Raw genomic sequence first — 16403 nt, 5'->3', positions numbered from 1 at the left:
CTTGGAAGATGGAAGGAGAACATCGCCAAGCATGAGGAGCAGCCCCTCGGAGGTGGACAAGGCAAGGGAATGAAGTCTCCTCTAGGTCCTCCTCCAGGAAGGAGCGTAGCCCGGAGGATTTCAGCCCTGTGAGCCCTGTGTTATGCTTCTGACACAGAGAGCTGAAGGATAATAAGTAAATTTGTGCTGTCTAGAGCCACTCAGTTCCTGGTAGTTTATAGCAGCAGTAGAAAATTAACACAGCAAGTGCATGTAATGGGAACTCCAGCGATTGGTTTTTGCTGAAGATTAAATACAGATGAACAGAATATTTTTCCATGTCATTGGTAAGACATATTTTCAACACACATATTTAATAGGAATCTTTATTAGTAAAGCAGCAAAGATAGTTATAGTGAATATAGTTCCTAAACCCTAAATTAGCCAAATTATAGGTGTTTTTAAATTTGCAAATTAATTTATATAATAGACTTCATAAAATCATAGAGTTTTAACTCACATTGAATTAAACACTTAATTTTTATGGAAAATAAAAAACATTACACTGAATTAAGGCTGTTCCTGATAGTCCACAACACCTGGGTGCTGTAATTGGACAGGATTGAACGTCTTTCAGTTACAGCCCAAGTCTCTCGCTCTCCCCTGATGGAGTCCTTTGTCCCCAGCTCTTGAACTTCTCCATGGACCTTCCTTTTAGACTGAGCTGCCTGATCCCCAGGTTTCTTCATCACTACTGTTCACTACACAGGCTTCACATCATCAATATGGACAGATGGTGATGCAACGGGGACACTGGACATGGCCCCTGTGGTTCTGCAGCTACAGGACATTCTGCTCCACCTGGATGAGCTTCCAACGGCCTCTCGGCTCTTCCCACTCAGGGCGACAAGAACAGAACTATTTTGCTTCTTCCTCTTCCTTGTTCTGTCTGTGCCTCGTTCACAGACAGTATCGTCTATTATCCTAAACTTAACACGTTGGATTTCACTTCTGATCTCCATTCCATCCCTGTAACAATCTGTAGCCGTTCTTAACAGGGATCCTGGGGGTGGACTTTGGATATCTCATCCTATCACTCTTGTGGCCTGTTACTTATGGGAGAGATCAAAACCAGAAAGTTGCTTGCTGCTTTGACAACCTACCATTGTTGATGAAGCCGCAAGTTGTCCATTGGAAACAAGGATACCCTGCAGCTATCATTCCAACCCTGTGCTCACCGTGAATATGAGTAGAAGTGAGGCCTATTCTTTCTTGATGTTTCTCCACGTAAGACCTCTTGGTTTTACATCTAGTGGGGCAGAACTATACAGTGCCAATATTCAAACAATAGACTTCACATGAACCCAATGACATGAGTGCTGCAGTTTGACCGAGATGAGGTGGAGATGCTATCTAGTTAGGTCATCTGGTCTCCAGGGCAGAGCTTCACAGGGGGATACTCTTTTGTGAGGTCTGTCTGCAGGCTGGTGGGTTCAGAGCCCTATTTCTATTGGTGCACCAGAAGCAAAGAGATTCTCAGGAGCTGACTCACAATAACCTGACCTTTAAGTGCCAGAGGGAGGATCCAGAATGCAAATGTGCTAATACCGAAAGATGATCCATTCTGCCACTATAGAGTTTCCGTTTGCAAACCAGAGCATCTTTGTTGTATCTGAGAATTATAGAAACCAAATTGAAACAGGAAGGTTTCTGGAAAAAATAGGACCAGAAGAGAGATGTGAGGTCTTAAGGAACGAATCCTGAAGAGCTGCTCTGGCCCTACATGTACTGATGTGACTGTGTTCAGCCCTGCTTCTTCCTGGATTGGGCTATATATATAAACACTACTGAGTTGTGTCTTTAGGGCTCATTTTCTTTAGAACTCGGTGACGAGCCTTGATTCTTGAACTCTTTATGTCTTTGATCATGCTACAGACATGACATAATCAAACTTGAGTGATCACATTAATGACTGGGCATCTGGAGTGTGGTAGATAAGCATTGGTTCAAGTTCTGACCTTACCATTTATGCACCATGTGACACTGAGCAAGTTACTTCTGTAAGCTTTGGTTCAGTGGCTGGTGAAGTGTGAATCATAATAGTATGACAGGGAAATTGTGAGAGTGGAGTGCAATTATTCATGTGAAACCCTTAGTATGATGTCTGAGCCAAAAAGTTCAATGCATTTTTGATTGAATAGAAGAAGCCCTGCTCTTCCTAGTTCTGGCCTTAGAAGGCACTGTGGTTTCTGCATGTGTCTGGTAATTCTGATCATGAGTTGGCTGTACCATGTTAACACTGAGAGTTTTGTAGAAGCCTTCCTGCTGGTTTCTCCTCGGACCCCTAACCAGGCCCCAGGGAACACTGGGGCCACAAAGGACAAAAACAATAAATAAAATGTACTGGTAGAAGGGCCAGCAGTCCTATCTGAATTATCCTGTCATTTGCGTTCTCTACAAAAATGATCCTTCCTGCAGGACTGATGTCAAGCTGGTCTCCCTCCTCCTCTTGGTGCCGTCTTCTTCTTATTGGCTGCCCCCAAAGAGCAAAGGTTGATACATTATGGAAAGGTCCTTTCCAACTGAGTTCCATGACATTTTGGAAAACAAAAGTCTTTGACCTGCATGTGGTTTTTTACTTGGGGCTATTGTATGACTCCATTTTCTATTAAAAAGAAAGGTTCTAACCTTGATCTGGTGCTTTTGTTTGCTATTAAAACAGCTTTGGATGACTCCTGCCATTTACAATTGGCTCATGTGGAATAACTCATTAGCTCGAGTGTGATTCTTTTTCCAATTGAATGTAAGCTTCTCAAAGCAGCACAATGGCCTCTTACTACCAGTGTTACTGGGTGCCAGTCCTGCTCTTGGAGCTTTGCAGTCATTAATTAATGTCATCATCAAACCCTACGAAGCAGATGCTATTAATAGCTCCATTTTGCAGATGAAGAAGTGGAGCTATAGAGGTTAAGTCATTTGTCTAATATCTCACAGCTGGAAACCAGACAGTGCTGGTCTACATTTAAGTATTTGTTCTCAATCAGTACATGATTCTGTTTCTTGGCCAGAGGGGGGAAAACAGTTCCTTTTTTTCTTTTTTTAATATAGTGGAGATGGAACCCAGGGATGCTTTATCACTGAGCTGTATATACACAGTCCTTTTTATTTTTTTTATGTTGATAGAGAGTCTTGCTAAATTGCATAGGGCCTCACTCAGTTGCTGAGGCTGGCCTCAAACTTGTAATCCTTTTGCCTCAGCCTCCCAAGTTTCTGGGATCATAAGCTTGTACCACCAGGCCTGGCCTTTTCTAGCTTTTTTCTAATGCTTTAGTTCTGGACTTTCTGGATCACTTGATGGAGAAAAGGAGAAAATTATACTCTCCCTTTTCCCCTGAAAAAACAAAGTCCTGTTTGATAGGTTGTTGTTTTATCTGCCTTCTACCATCAGACTTCTCTCTGTAACCACAGAGGCCATCCTACAAGGCAGGTGTATGTATTTCTCGAACAGTGACGGTAAAGGAGGAGGGCACTTATTTTTTTTTTCTGGTGGGTTAGTGAAAAATGAGCCAACAAACAATCCGCAGCTGACACGGAGAGAAGACACTTGTACTCTTACTTAGAGTTGGGGATAGATAGTTCTCTAAAACCAGCTGCATAAATTGAAAGAAATGAGCTCAAGATAACAAAAGATAACAAAAATCTGTTCAGAAACTTTCCTATCATTGACACCTTCATTGAGAAGTTTAATAAACATTGGCATTTTACACATTTTTCTTACGTGAATGTTAAATGGTGGCTTATGGCTTAAAGGTATTGGCTAAGAAAACTCTCCAGATATGATGCTCAACCTGAAAGGCTAATGGCAATTAGAATAAACCTATTCAATGTTGCCAAACAGGGTTGTTCCCATTTGTACGGGGTGCGTGGGTTGTCCCCGGGAAGCCTGTGACTCATGTATGAACACACTGACCAGATATTTCCAGCCAGCCAAATAGGCCAAGGATTCATTTCCTATAAAAGAAATTTGATTATAGTGTTGAAGCAGGGAACGCTTGGCCAGGCTTGCGTGCACCGACACTAACCCACGGCTCCACACGGCGCATGCCTCAGCCTCCACCCTGATGTGGATGGTGCTACTCCCTCCTCTCCAGGACACTTCCCCTTTCTCCTGAAACTTTGCATTTTTCTCCTTCCCTTTCATTTAGAGAGGACATTTTCTTTGAAAATAACTTTTAATATGAAGACTTTGATTTGAAATCAAAATGGACGGAATGAAGATGAATCTCTTCAGGCATGGACAAGTTCATGGCTCCCTAGAGGAAGATGCATCCCCGATTGTCTGATAGGTAGAAATTATGGGAATTAATCCTAACAGCGTACAGTAGTGGCTTCTCAAAAACATCCATTGACACCATTTCCTTGCCTTTGAAAGGCACTGGGGTGAGGGGTTTGGAGGATGTCACTTTGGGTGTCATTTCATCTTTGCGGATGTAGAAGATTAGACACAATAAGGTGGGCCCCATGACATTAGCACTTACAAGAGAAACTAAGGATATCAGAGCTGGAGAGTTCTGTGATGAGCACTCAGGGCCCAAGCACAGGGAAGCCAAGTGATGCTCCCGAGGACTAGAACCCAAGGTCACTGTCGGGTGAAAAGAGAACTGTATTTTCTCATCAGTCATCATGGTTCATGGTTCAGTTACCTTTCTCTCTGGGCTCTCTGGTTTCTCTATCTATGATATAAAAAAGGTTATGAGCTGCCAGCAAAATACCTAATACTAAAACTCACTTAATCTCTGCATTTTGGATGAAGAGAATGATTAGTGGCAATAGCCTAAAAACTTCTCTTCTTGATGGCATCTCACTAGAAGTAGTGACAAGCAATTACAGAAGAGTGCTTTGAAAAGCAGTCATTGCTATTGTGGATCATGTCTGTTTGGGGAGACTGATTGATTATATGTCAGGTGTTAAGGAAAACAAAGTACTTAAAATTTAATTTCATTATGGTGTGGCATTTGACGAATTATTGAACTTCTCTGTCTAGGTGTTTCATCTGTTTAATGGGACTGTTAATAGTAGCTACTTCCTGGTGGTGGTGTGAGGGTTAAAGAATTAACAAAGTTTGTTAAATTATTGATTATTATTGATTAACTCCCTTTCATAAACAGGCAGATTGACATGTAGAGGAGGAGCTATCTGTAAATGTGATCATCTATGAGGCTAGTGACAAAATCTAAAAGAGACACTCAAAAGGAAGGGTGGATGCTGTATACATATTTGGAAATATTAGAATGCATCCCATTAATATGCACAATTTATATGTATTAATAAAAAAAGATGAGAAAAAAAAGATGGAGTCATCCAGATCTTTATACCAAAAATCAGTTGTCAATTATAAAGCAATAGCTTTGAATGTAGTGTATGCTCCTCTGTTGGGGAGTTTTGTTAAAAATTGGATTCCCAGGTCCCACACCTGGTAATGCGAATGCAGCAAGTCTGGCATACCTCTCAAGGATCTGAATTTTAAAGCTCCCCAGGAAATGTGACTGCAGGTGGCTTCTGGATTGCACTAGGGAAGTCCAGGAGGGAAATCGTGAAAGGGATTACCGCTAAGGAACTCTTGAGGAAAAGTTTCTAGGCCATGTTGGAATTGATGCTGAGAGGTTAGCATGGAGAGGCCACTTGCCCTGTGCCGGAGGAGCGGGCACGGGGGCAGTTAAAGGGCAAGAAGCAAAGGGTGGTTATCTGTGTATTTGGGAGAGTTGGAAGCAGCTATGACATTAGGGTGAATCAACATGAAGAAAGACAAAGTCTAGAAAAAAAATCTCCAAAACATCTCCTTTGTTTAGAAATGTAATTATGGACTCTCACAGTGAAAAGCAGAGAAAGGATTTGAACTCAAGCTTCAGAGACCATGGTGTTTCCTAATTCATGGCTCTTTTGAACTGTGCTAGAATTATACTCGTAGGGAATCCTTTGTCTCCCACAAGCCTCTTTTCTACTCCAGCTGCTGACCTATGCTGAACTATGTAAAAACCCTTTAACTCCCTCCTGTGGCTATATAGGATACTTATTTAGTTTCCTGGTAAAATCCAGACTCACATTGCCTTGAAAAGATTTGGCCACATGTAGACAAGGTTCTGCAGATGGGTTTACATTCTCTTATTCAAAGAAGACAATTCAAAAATCTATAAGCCCTTGAGAGGCCCATTCCCTCGTGACTGTGCAGTTCATAAAAACTTATTTTTATTACAGAAGGGATGAGGGATACTTTGCTCTGAGTGGGTAGAAGATGCCAAATTTCTGGGATGAACTGATAATGGCATTGCTGCATCAGCCTAAGGTTAGCCTGAGTCCACTGACCCTTCTATCTAGTTGGGATCAGAAGCTCAAAGCAGGTTGAGCAGCTCTGACCTCTTGCCAATTAGTTTTCCAGTAAGTGTTGATGGTATGTATCAGGATCCACCTGGCTTGCAATGATTAGAAAGGAGGAAGATGGATGGAAATGACATATGTCTGGCTTTTAATTTAGGGAATAAGGACTGCTTTCTGCATAGCACCACCACTTTGCAGTATTCTATCATTATCCCACTTAATCCTATCAGCCACTTTTTAGATGGGGCCCAGGTTGTAAAGTTCGTTTTACTCAAGATCACACATACAAAATGGGTTGAGACTCTGTACCATGGTTTCTAGTTCAAGTTCTTGGCTCTTTTCCATATTTCCATCCTGTAGTCTGAGATAATATGCACTTAAGTGCTGACTGGAGGTACTTTGCTCATTTGGATGAGAAATCATCAATAGAAAAGAGTCCATTCTGGGAATTCTGCATTCCACTAGGTTAGTGTGAGTTGCTACTTGTCTGGAGGAAGTAAATCTCTGAGCTGTGAGTTACTGTAAACATCTTTGATGTGGGCACCAGGCATCAACTGACATCTGATACTTACCCTAAGAATTTAAAAAATGCTTTATTGAGTAGAATTGTAGGCATGATCACAAGACATCTTGTTTTGTCCCCCACCCTCCCAAGCTAAACACTATTAAAACTCTCAAATCATGACTGGATAAATAATTCATGAAGAAACAATTTTAAGAAGATAATAATGAATAAAATTATGTCCAGAGCTGTAGCTAATAGCAAAGCTTATTTAAGATCACATTTGTCTAGTGCTTTTCATCAAACAGCAGTATTACATAAACAATTTCATTTGCTCTTCACAACAGCCCTGTGAAGTAGGCAATTTCTTTCTCTAGGAAATGAATCTAAACTGTGCAGGCTCACAGTTGGGAAATGGCAAGTTTAGAACACAAGGCCTTTGGGCTCCCCATTATATGTTTGATTTGGAATTATTTGCTAAAACCTCCAAAAACGTCTCATTTTTGCAGGGAATGATTTACATACTCTGAGCTCTGCTGTTAAGAAGCTATGGTACTGGCTAGTACATAAATAATACCTTCTCACAGTGGGGTTCCCTGGTGCTTTCAAGTAGCAATGATTCACTATTGATTTTCTGCAAAGCTTGTGAATATCAAGTCCATTTATCTCTGATGGATAGATTGAAGCAGGAATCTAAGCTATTTTTTCATGATCACCCATCGGGGGTTATGTCTTGAGAGATCCAGCTACATGGCCCTTCTCAAACAATCAGATCAAACTCCCATTCCCTAAAGAATAGAAAGAGAAAGAGTAAACATTTAACGAAAGGACCCAGTTTCTTCAAAATTGTTTTTGAAGAAATAGCTCTAGATTCATTCATTCCCCATAACTATTTCTGATTCTCAAAGAAAATATTTGGAGAAGAGCCTAATGGTTCACAAAGTTTTAGAGAACATGGACATCTTCAAAAATTTCCTGGGGAGGGTCAAGTATGTCAGTACCTATAAACAAAAAACTGAGGCAGCAGAGTTCAACAGGACCTGTGATTATCTATTCAAGGAAACTAAACATCAAAGATCTTTTTTTCCTTATTTACTCTGTTTTTGTATAGGCTTCTTTCTATAGCCACAAAAGGAGCTTGGAAGGGAAGGTTGTAGCTTTTCACCTTAGTGTGCCAATGGCCAAAAACAATCCTGGAACTTGTCTGACTGGCTCCAAGGAGGCACATAAGTAAATAAGGCCTGAGTAAACAAAAGAAAAACCTGCCAGTTCAACACCTGGGGAGTCAAGCATCATAGGCCATCTGCATCATAGGCCATCTTCCCCGAGGAACTGGCTAATCCATTCCCACCCTTCAGATGAATGCAAAATGTCCTACCAGAGAAATGTAATTTATTATCACGTTGGCAGCAGCGACTTAGGGAAGGAGTGGAATAAAAGACACTCTATCTAGTGATGGGGACCCGCTGTAGTAGTAAGAGACTAAGTACCTTAAGGGCCTGGGGAGTTCTTAAACCTCTCTGGCAGGAGCAGGTATTGGCCTTTCTCTCATGAATGGGGGTCCTTTGCATCCCCTTGGGCCGTTAGACTTTGGCAAGTCTGGGGATGAAGCAAGGCTGCACATGTTCATGAGAAGAAATGACCTTCCCATCCTGAATCTCCTTGGTGATGGTGCATATTTTAACCAGTATCCGGGATGGGGGTCCACAGACGTTGTACCGCTTGAGTATCCCATTAGGGGCTGAGGATGTGAAAACCGGGGCGGTGCATTCCACGGTGCTGGGCTTGGAGGATGTGCAAGTGGAAGGCTTGCATTGGGTGGCACACGGGTTACAGGGAAGCCTGAGGAGAAAACAGAGTTTTACCTATGATTGAGAAAGAGCAATGATGGCTATGAAGAAAAATGGGGGTGGGCAAAGTTTTCAACAACTTGTCCCTCAAAATAAGTGCTTCCAAGTGTTTATTCATTTTCTGTTGTAGTCAGTGGAAGAAAAAAAAATCAGGTCAGATCCATTGGAAAACAGCATCCTAGCTTGAGAAATATTATGTTAAGTAAGCTTCCGATATGGCCAATATCAGAGCATCACGGGACTCATACTGCAAGGGAGTCAAAAACTGTGGTGGAGTCCAGCTCTGTCACTTACCAGCTGGTGACCTCAGGTAGCTCAGTTAACGCTCCTGAGCTTTAGCTTTTCATCTGCAGAATGGACATAATGGGAACTAACCTCACAAGATCAACAGTTAAGGATCAACAGATAAGGAACAAGTTGAGGAACAGAAATGAATCAGATATTTTTCTCATGGGAAGCTAGTCACATTGCTAGTGGTGATTTGCATCCCATCTATGGAATCTTTAGATGTGGAATCTTCAAAGTGCCTTCTGGGCCTCTATAAATGAATAGTTTTTAGAGAATTGGAGTAGTAAACAACTAACAGTAAACACCTTTTGTAATACATGATCTTACTTTGATAACAGGAGGCACTTTGAAATATTAAGGTGATGAAATCAGTTAACATTGTGCTAACATGATGGGGACATGCCTGTTTGGAGAATGCTGTGAGCTGGGTGCAGTAGCGCATGCCTATAATCCCAGCAGCTTGCGGGGCTGAGGCATGAGGATGACAAGTTCAAAGCCAGTCTTAGTAACTTAGGCCCTAAGCAACTTAGTAAGACCCTATCTTAAAATAAAAAATAAAAATAAAAAGAGCCCAGTAACCACCCCCCCAAAACAAAAACACCGTGAACAGAGCTCACTGATGTGATGAGTTGGGGCAGGTTGGTGTCCTTTGCAGTTTCATCTAAGCATGCATTTGTGTTCGTCTGGACTGAGTGACTTCAAAGTGTTCATATTCCAGGTGAGTTTTTAATGGGTTTGTTAGCTTATCATCATTTTAAAAATACAACTTAAAAAAAAAGATGCTGAAACACACCTGTGAATATACTGCTATTGGCATTAAGAACCAGCAGCTGGATGCAGTAGGGGTTTCAGCTGGGGCGGAGTTTCCCCAAAGAGACCAGGGTTGTCTTGTTTCAACTTGGCAAAGTCAGGCATTCATCTCAGTGGGGGGGGGGGGCAGTCTGTAACTGTGGCTAGCAATGTACATCTTTGGGAAAATCCCTTTTTATCTAATAATTTTTAAAACTCTAAGAAGCAAAGGAATTAACTTACATACTGGCTCTTCAGAGCAACTCAGTTCAGCCTATACCTCAAGTTTGGACTAGGTTATAATTGTAGTCTCGCAGGGTACAGCTTAAGACAGTCTCCATTCAGAGCTTCCCAGCACAAGCAAGAAGCTCAAAGTGCAGTCCCCTGGATACCTGTGGCAGTACATACATTGTGCATTTTAGCATTTTTTCTCATACAAGTTGTTTTCATTTTACTTACTTGCAGTCTGAGCTCTCCAGAAGGCTGCGGTATGTGGCAATCTCACACTCCAGCCGGGACTTAATATCCAGCAGAATGTCATATTCCTGGTTCTGTCTTTCCAGGGCACTGCAGATCTCTGCCAGCTGAGCCTCCAGGTTACGGACCAGACTTTGGATCTGGGCCAGCAGGGTCGTGTAGCGGGCCTCAGTCTCTGTCAGGATGCATTCCTGGGAATCTCTCTACCAGGGAGGAGGAAAAGAAAAGTAGGATTTACAATGACGACTCCTTTAAGCCCAGGTCATTGTTTAAGTCATTGAAACCAATGATTTCTTTGTGATACTGGTAATGGATCTCCAAGCCCTTTTATTACCTCCTAGCCACATAAATCTAAAAGCAAAATGACCAATTATATTAAAGCTTGTTTTCCTTTATCATCCCCCCACACATACTCTTTGTATTTATTTCTCTTCCTCTTATTTTTGGACCACCTGATAATCTCCTACCACATTCTGCTACTTGTAATAGAAAAAAACAAATTCAACTCATTGCACACCCAGGCATTAAAAATGCATCACCTCCCAGTGACTTTGGAGGCTAAGGCAGTAGGGTCACAAGTTCAAAGCCATCCTCAGCAACTTAGCAAGGCCCTTTCCCAAAATAAAAAATAGAAAGGGCTGGAGATGTGGCCAGTGGTTAAATGCCCCTGTGTTCAATCTCCAGGACAAAAAAAAAGCATTATCATGAGATCTCATTCAGTAAGTTCTTATACTGAAAAAGGTAGTGAAAAATGTTTAACCATAGACATTTCCCTCACTGGATCAATTCCTTTATGTAAAACAGAAGTTGAAAGTTGGATGAGTAAAGTTCTTTGATTGTGTAAACCTATGAATAATGGTGGGATTTTTAAGTTTTAGTAACCAAATATTTATACTCCAGTTGTTTTTTTGTTTTGTTTTGTTTTTAGTTGAGAAAACTGAGGTTTGAGAGGTTAAACAAGTTGCCTAAGATCATATGACTTTCAGGTTACAAAACCAGCAAAGGGCCAAGTCTTTGTAATACCTTTCATAGTTGGTCATTTCAGTAATTTCTTACATCAGAGAAGCATTGTAATGAGGCGGAAGTGGTATTGGCTGTGGAATCTGAATTGTGGGTCAGACTCATTTCTTCTGTGACTTTGGACAGATTACTTGCTGCCTTACAATCTCGATGTCTTAATGTGTCAAATAGGAGAGAGGACATTTATTTTAGATTCTCCTTGGGAAAATCACCTTAGCTCTTAGAAACTCATCAGTCAAGTTGGATAATAATTATACCACCTCCCTCATAAGATTGTTTTATAATTCTAATATGATAGCTTATAAAAATGCTTTGCATATATAAAATGCTTTCCTAGTGTTTTCCAAAGTGTACTCCATTATTACCATGAAAAACTTAAAAAAAAAAAAGAAGGTCCATAGTAAAACAAGTTTTGGAGTGCCCAATACCATATACCCCCTTTTTGGAGATTTATGGTGTATATCAGCTTGTTAAAGGCTTATGGGAAGCCAGTATGTTTAACCTTTGTTTAATTGAGCATTTCCCCCTTTTTTGACTAAGAAGTCCTTTCTTAGCCATAGACCCTTTAACCAACAGAGGAGCTGTTCCGAGGGGCAGAGTTTGGGAAGCACTGTGGCAGACACACAGGTGCTGCTGCCATCCTTGCTGAGCTAGGCTTGGTTAGCATGCTGGGTACCATTCGGTGCTGGGCCTGTAGTTCCACCTCCAGAGCATTCACAGTACGTCTCAGTTCTGCGATTTCCTTCTGGGAGCACTGCTGCTGTTGAGAGCTGGTCACCACTTGTTGATTCAGCTCCTCCATCTGAAACACAAAGTCCACGGGGATTTTGGAAGGAAAACACGACCCACGAAGGGCCCTTGGAAACACATCAGCTTATTGCTTTTTGACTTTTCTACTCTGCCTACCTGGGTGTTGAACCATTGTTCCACATCTTTACGGTTTGTCTCCATGATGGACTCATACTGACATCTCATTTCTTGTAAAATCTGGTTTATGTCGACAGAAGGGGCTGCAGTTACTTCAATGTTGAGTCTATCCCCAAGCTGCCCCCATAAGGAGTTGATATCCTATGAAAAGAAAAAGAATGTGAAGTTATTTGGTGAATAGATGACCTTCTGATGTCTTTTTTTAACAGCAAGAATTCAGTTTAACTGCATCGATCTAAATTACAGTCCACAATAAAGGAATCAATGACTTATAGTAGTATCCATATGCCATAAAATGATTTACAGCTATTTCAAACATGACTATGTATTCAAATATGTGCAAAATTAAAAGGAATTGACTAATAAGATTAGAGTTTCAAAAAAATCTAGATAAATTCTAGGGATGGGTAACGGAGGTAGCAACATAGAGGTGAATTGATAACGAGAGCCCATAGTCTCTATGATACATATATGGGCTTGTACGAGTTTGACTTGTACCAATTATAGGGAAATTGTAACATCAGAAGATTTTCTATCCAAGTGGCTCCAGATATTGTGTAGCAGCCAATGAGTTTGAGATACATTGAATCCATAGTGCATGAAGAAGCAGTTGGTATTATCAGGGCTAAAAGCCTGAGTAATATCTAATGGGAATGCCCTTTGTCAAGCACAATTCAAAGGAACTCATGCTCATTTTAGAGGCTTAGCATGTATTGACCCTCTTGATCTTTTTCTAACCTCTTGGTGACTGTTTTTGAGGCAGAGGAGCTCCTCCTTCAGAGACTGCACTCGCGCCTCCAGGTCAGCCTTACTCAGGGTCAGTGCATCCAGGATCTTCCGTAGGCTGTTGGCGTTGGCCTCCATGAGCTGGCGTAGGGACACCTCAGCTTCATAGCTTCAAAAGCCAGACATGAAAAGAAAGGCATTAAAAAGAAGATGGTGCCAATCCAGCCAGGCAGAACTCCCTTCCATGTTTTTCTCTGGGCTTCTCATTCATTCTATTTCTATGGAGAGTTTTATTCTCTTTAGAAGTGAAACCATCTGATAAATATCATTTGATACATATCATACTTAGTTATTATGCCTAAATTAGTTGGCCAGAGTGATGCTACAGTGCTATTCTTGGAGATGAGGGCATTTATCCTTCTTCCTCTGCCCCTAGAGGCAATGCAGTGTTAGTAAGAAGATATTAGGGTTAGGGGTCAGGGACTTGCGTCTACATTTTGGCTGTGTCTTCCATTGGTTGTATGCTTTTGTATAGGTAACTTCCTCATTACACCAGTTTTCTTACCTTAAACTGAATAACAGCATATTATCTATTTTACTAAGCTGTTATCATGTAACCAGCTGTTAAGCATGTAATCAGATAGTTCTTATGTTAGAACTGTAGGTCCTACATATACAGGTGAGGGTTACCAATCTTAATTATTTACTGAATTTTCAGGTCTCTTTGGAGCTAGTGCCAACATGCTCTGGAGTAGGAGGCTTAGTAGACATGGGAATAATCGTACTGGGATTGCTTAGGTCCGACTTAGGGGTAAATTTTGTCATTGTGACAGTGCTGGGTGGGCTTACTTGGCTCTCAAGTCATCTGCAGCCAGTTTGGTGTTGTCAATTTGTGAGACCAGCCTGGAATTCTCAGCCTTGGTACACAAGATCTAGAATTAAGAAATTGTACACACAAATGAGACAAACACCAGGATCTCCTTCTTTTAAGAACCGAAGAGGTTGTGTGTGTTTCAGTGAATTAGGGGAAGGCAAGTTAAACTTTTTATAAATCTCCAGAGCTATGTTCAAGAAGCTTGGGAGATTTTAGAAAAACAGAGGTTTTGTTATTTTCCTAAAAGATCAGCAAAAAATTACATAAGTAAGAACTTTTGCATATGTTTTTCTGTTAAAAATATAAAATCTATCCCAAATATGCCTAACACACCACAACCCATTAGAATATGAATTCCATGAAGGGAGGGATATTTTTAGTTCACCCACATTTTTTTTCAGAACCTAGAACAATGTCTAGGTGCTCTGAAAATATTTAAAATATAAAACTGAATGAACCCAGATGTGTAGTAACAGCAGCATATCACTCCGAATAAGAAACTTAGGTATCGGAACAAATGATTTGAATAATGTAAAGATGATAAAAGGAGCATAAGAGGAGAAAAAGGTGGAATGGTTCCAACACAGATTAAAAACTAAACTGTTTAGAAACTTACTAAGGAAAAATTTATCTTTTAAGAGCCCTGCTTTCTTATTTGTATCAAAGAAATGGTAACCACTGGTTGTGAACCTGATTTGGTCCTGAGCTATCTAGTTATAATGGTAAAGCCTATCTCTGGCAATAGGAAAAACTCTAAAATCCGAATGTTAACTCAAGTTGACAATTAACTCAAGAGCTTTTCTTATTCTTCAATAAACTTTTTTTTTTTTTCAGCATAAAAAGAACTAAAACCGCTAAGGCTTAGCAAATAGCCATTGCTTGGAGACTGTCGATTCACAACTTGGTTAAACAGATGGCTGGATCTTACCTTCTGCTGGAGCTCCTCGATGGTGGTGTAGTAGGACAGGTAATTAGGACACAGGACAGGGAGCTCTTTGTCACATTCTTCCTGGATTCTACACTCCAGTTCAGCGTTCTCTCGTTCCAGCATTCGCACCTTTTCCAGGAAGTTAGCAAGGCGGTCGTTCAAGATCTGCATGGTCTCCTTCTCGTTACTGTTGATACCTTCACCCATCCAGCTGCAGTCATCCAGAGACGGATGGACACAGAAGTTGCTTATGAGGTAGATGGGGGTGCAACAAAGGCGATGAGTGGATTGGCAGACCTGGCTCTGGGGAGTTCTTGGTACGTGGCCAGTTGATTGGCAGCTGTTGTTAGCAGACATGGTCCTAAAATTTGTAATCCCAGAGCAGTTTTGGGGTGGGGTTGAAGAAGAAGTAGTTGTTCTAGATCCCTCGGTATCCACAGCGTGTATCCAGCTTCAGTTGGTCTCCTAGTCTGTGGTCACTGGCTCAAGCACCCTCGACTGAGTCTAAATCCCAAGCTGTTGGCTGTCTCCTCTTTGAAGTGCTTATATAGCCTTCCCTAGAGGTGGTGTCACAATAGGTGGGATGTTTTGCTTTCTAATGTTTATATCAAATCCCATAGGAACACCTCATTAGTCTGCTTTTTACTTGCCTGAGAAGAGTTACTTGTCTCATAAAATGGTGCATTTAGGCGGTTACTAAGTTATTACCCATCGCAACTACTACGTGTCATTGGATCCAGAGCTTCACATTGTATCTTCAAAAGGAACTGTCGTCACAGTCCTCACAGCATCCATTATTAAGCAGGTGTGAGTATATTAGGTTCATTAAATCCTCGTTGACCTCACCCCCTGGAATTGACTGGGAAGAAGTCCTTCCTTCTTTTCCTTTCTTCAGCAGAAAAAGGGAAACTATGAATATCTAATAATAATCAGTGAACTTAGAAAATAGGATTTTATCTTGTTCTGTCCAGCTGATTTTTCCACTTTCATTGTTAGGACATGGTAAACATGGATTAAAATGTTAGTCTTAGATAGGCTTTTCAATTTTTTCTTTTCTTTCAGTGCTGGGGATTGAACCCAGAGACTCGCACATACCAAGCAAGCACTTGATCACTGAGTGACATGGCCAGCCTTTAAATCAGGCTATTTTTAAAGGTCATTGGCAAATTAGTGTTTTAGCTTTCTAGGTAGAGTTTGAATGTTAACAAGATATTTCTTGGAAGAGACTAATTACTTTTTGATTATCCAAAGCCCACACTTTATAGCACTTTTAGTGCTCAGTGTTTGCTGGGGTATACCATTATCTTACAATTATCACTGCTGTTGGTTTATGTTTGATGTTTAAATATGATCTGTAGGGAGGTATACGTGTTCTTTCTGAGTATTTTCTTTAAAAAGTTACTTGATTCTGAACCTTTATGGGGGCTGGAGGGGAGAATCCTTCTCTTGTCTTTTTCAGCTTCTAGAGGCTGCCCATGTCTGCTGGGGTTCAGACAGGTGTCTTCCAAAGGTCAGCCTTTGGTGCTAGTGGGAGGTGATTCAGATACGAAAAAAATGAATCATAAATGTGTTCAGAGAAAATGCAAGATAATTATTTTATGAATATGCAGTCAGAAGGCCTTTCCAATAGTGACTCAGGATGGCACCTGTAAGAGGTGGGGCCTCCTG

At 41.0% G+C, this 16403-nt stretch overlaps 1 protein-coding gene across 1 annotated transcript; it reads right to left on the bottom strand.

The window, feature by feature from the left end:
* Window positions 1-6248: 6248 nt before the first annotated feature.
* Window positions 6249-15420, bottom strand: Krt39 (keratin 39). The gene is made up of 8 exons (XM_015495838.2): window positions 15386-15420; window positions 14736-15186; window positions 13783-13865; window positions 12946-13102; window positions 12187-12348; window positions 11957-12082; window positions 10243-10463; window positions 6249-8698 (listed from the first exon to the last, which is right to left on the bottom strand). The coding sequence occupies exons 1-8, from the start codon at window positions 15418-15420 to the stop codon at window positions 8440-8442; spliced, it is 1494 nt and encodes a 497-aa protein (XP_015351324.1). The 3' UTR covers window positions 6249-8439.
* Window positions 15421-16403: the final 983 nt, after the last annotated feature.

This window comes from Marmota marmota, unplaced genomic scaffold (genome assembly GCF_001458135.2).
Source record: "Marmota marmota marmota unplaced genomic scaffold, marMar, whole genome shotgun sequence".
NCBI lineage: Eukaryota > Metazoa > Chordata > Mammalia > Rodentia > Sciuridae > Marmota > Marmota marmota.
Note: the sequence above shows the minus strand (reverse complement) of the source record. Positions and strands in the feature narration are given on the sequence as shown.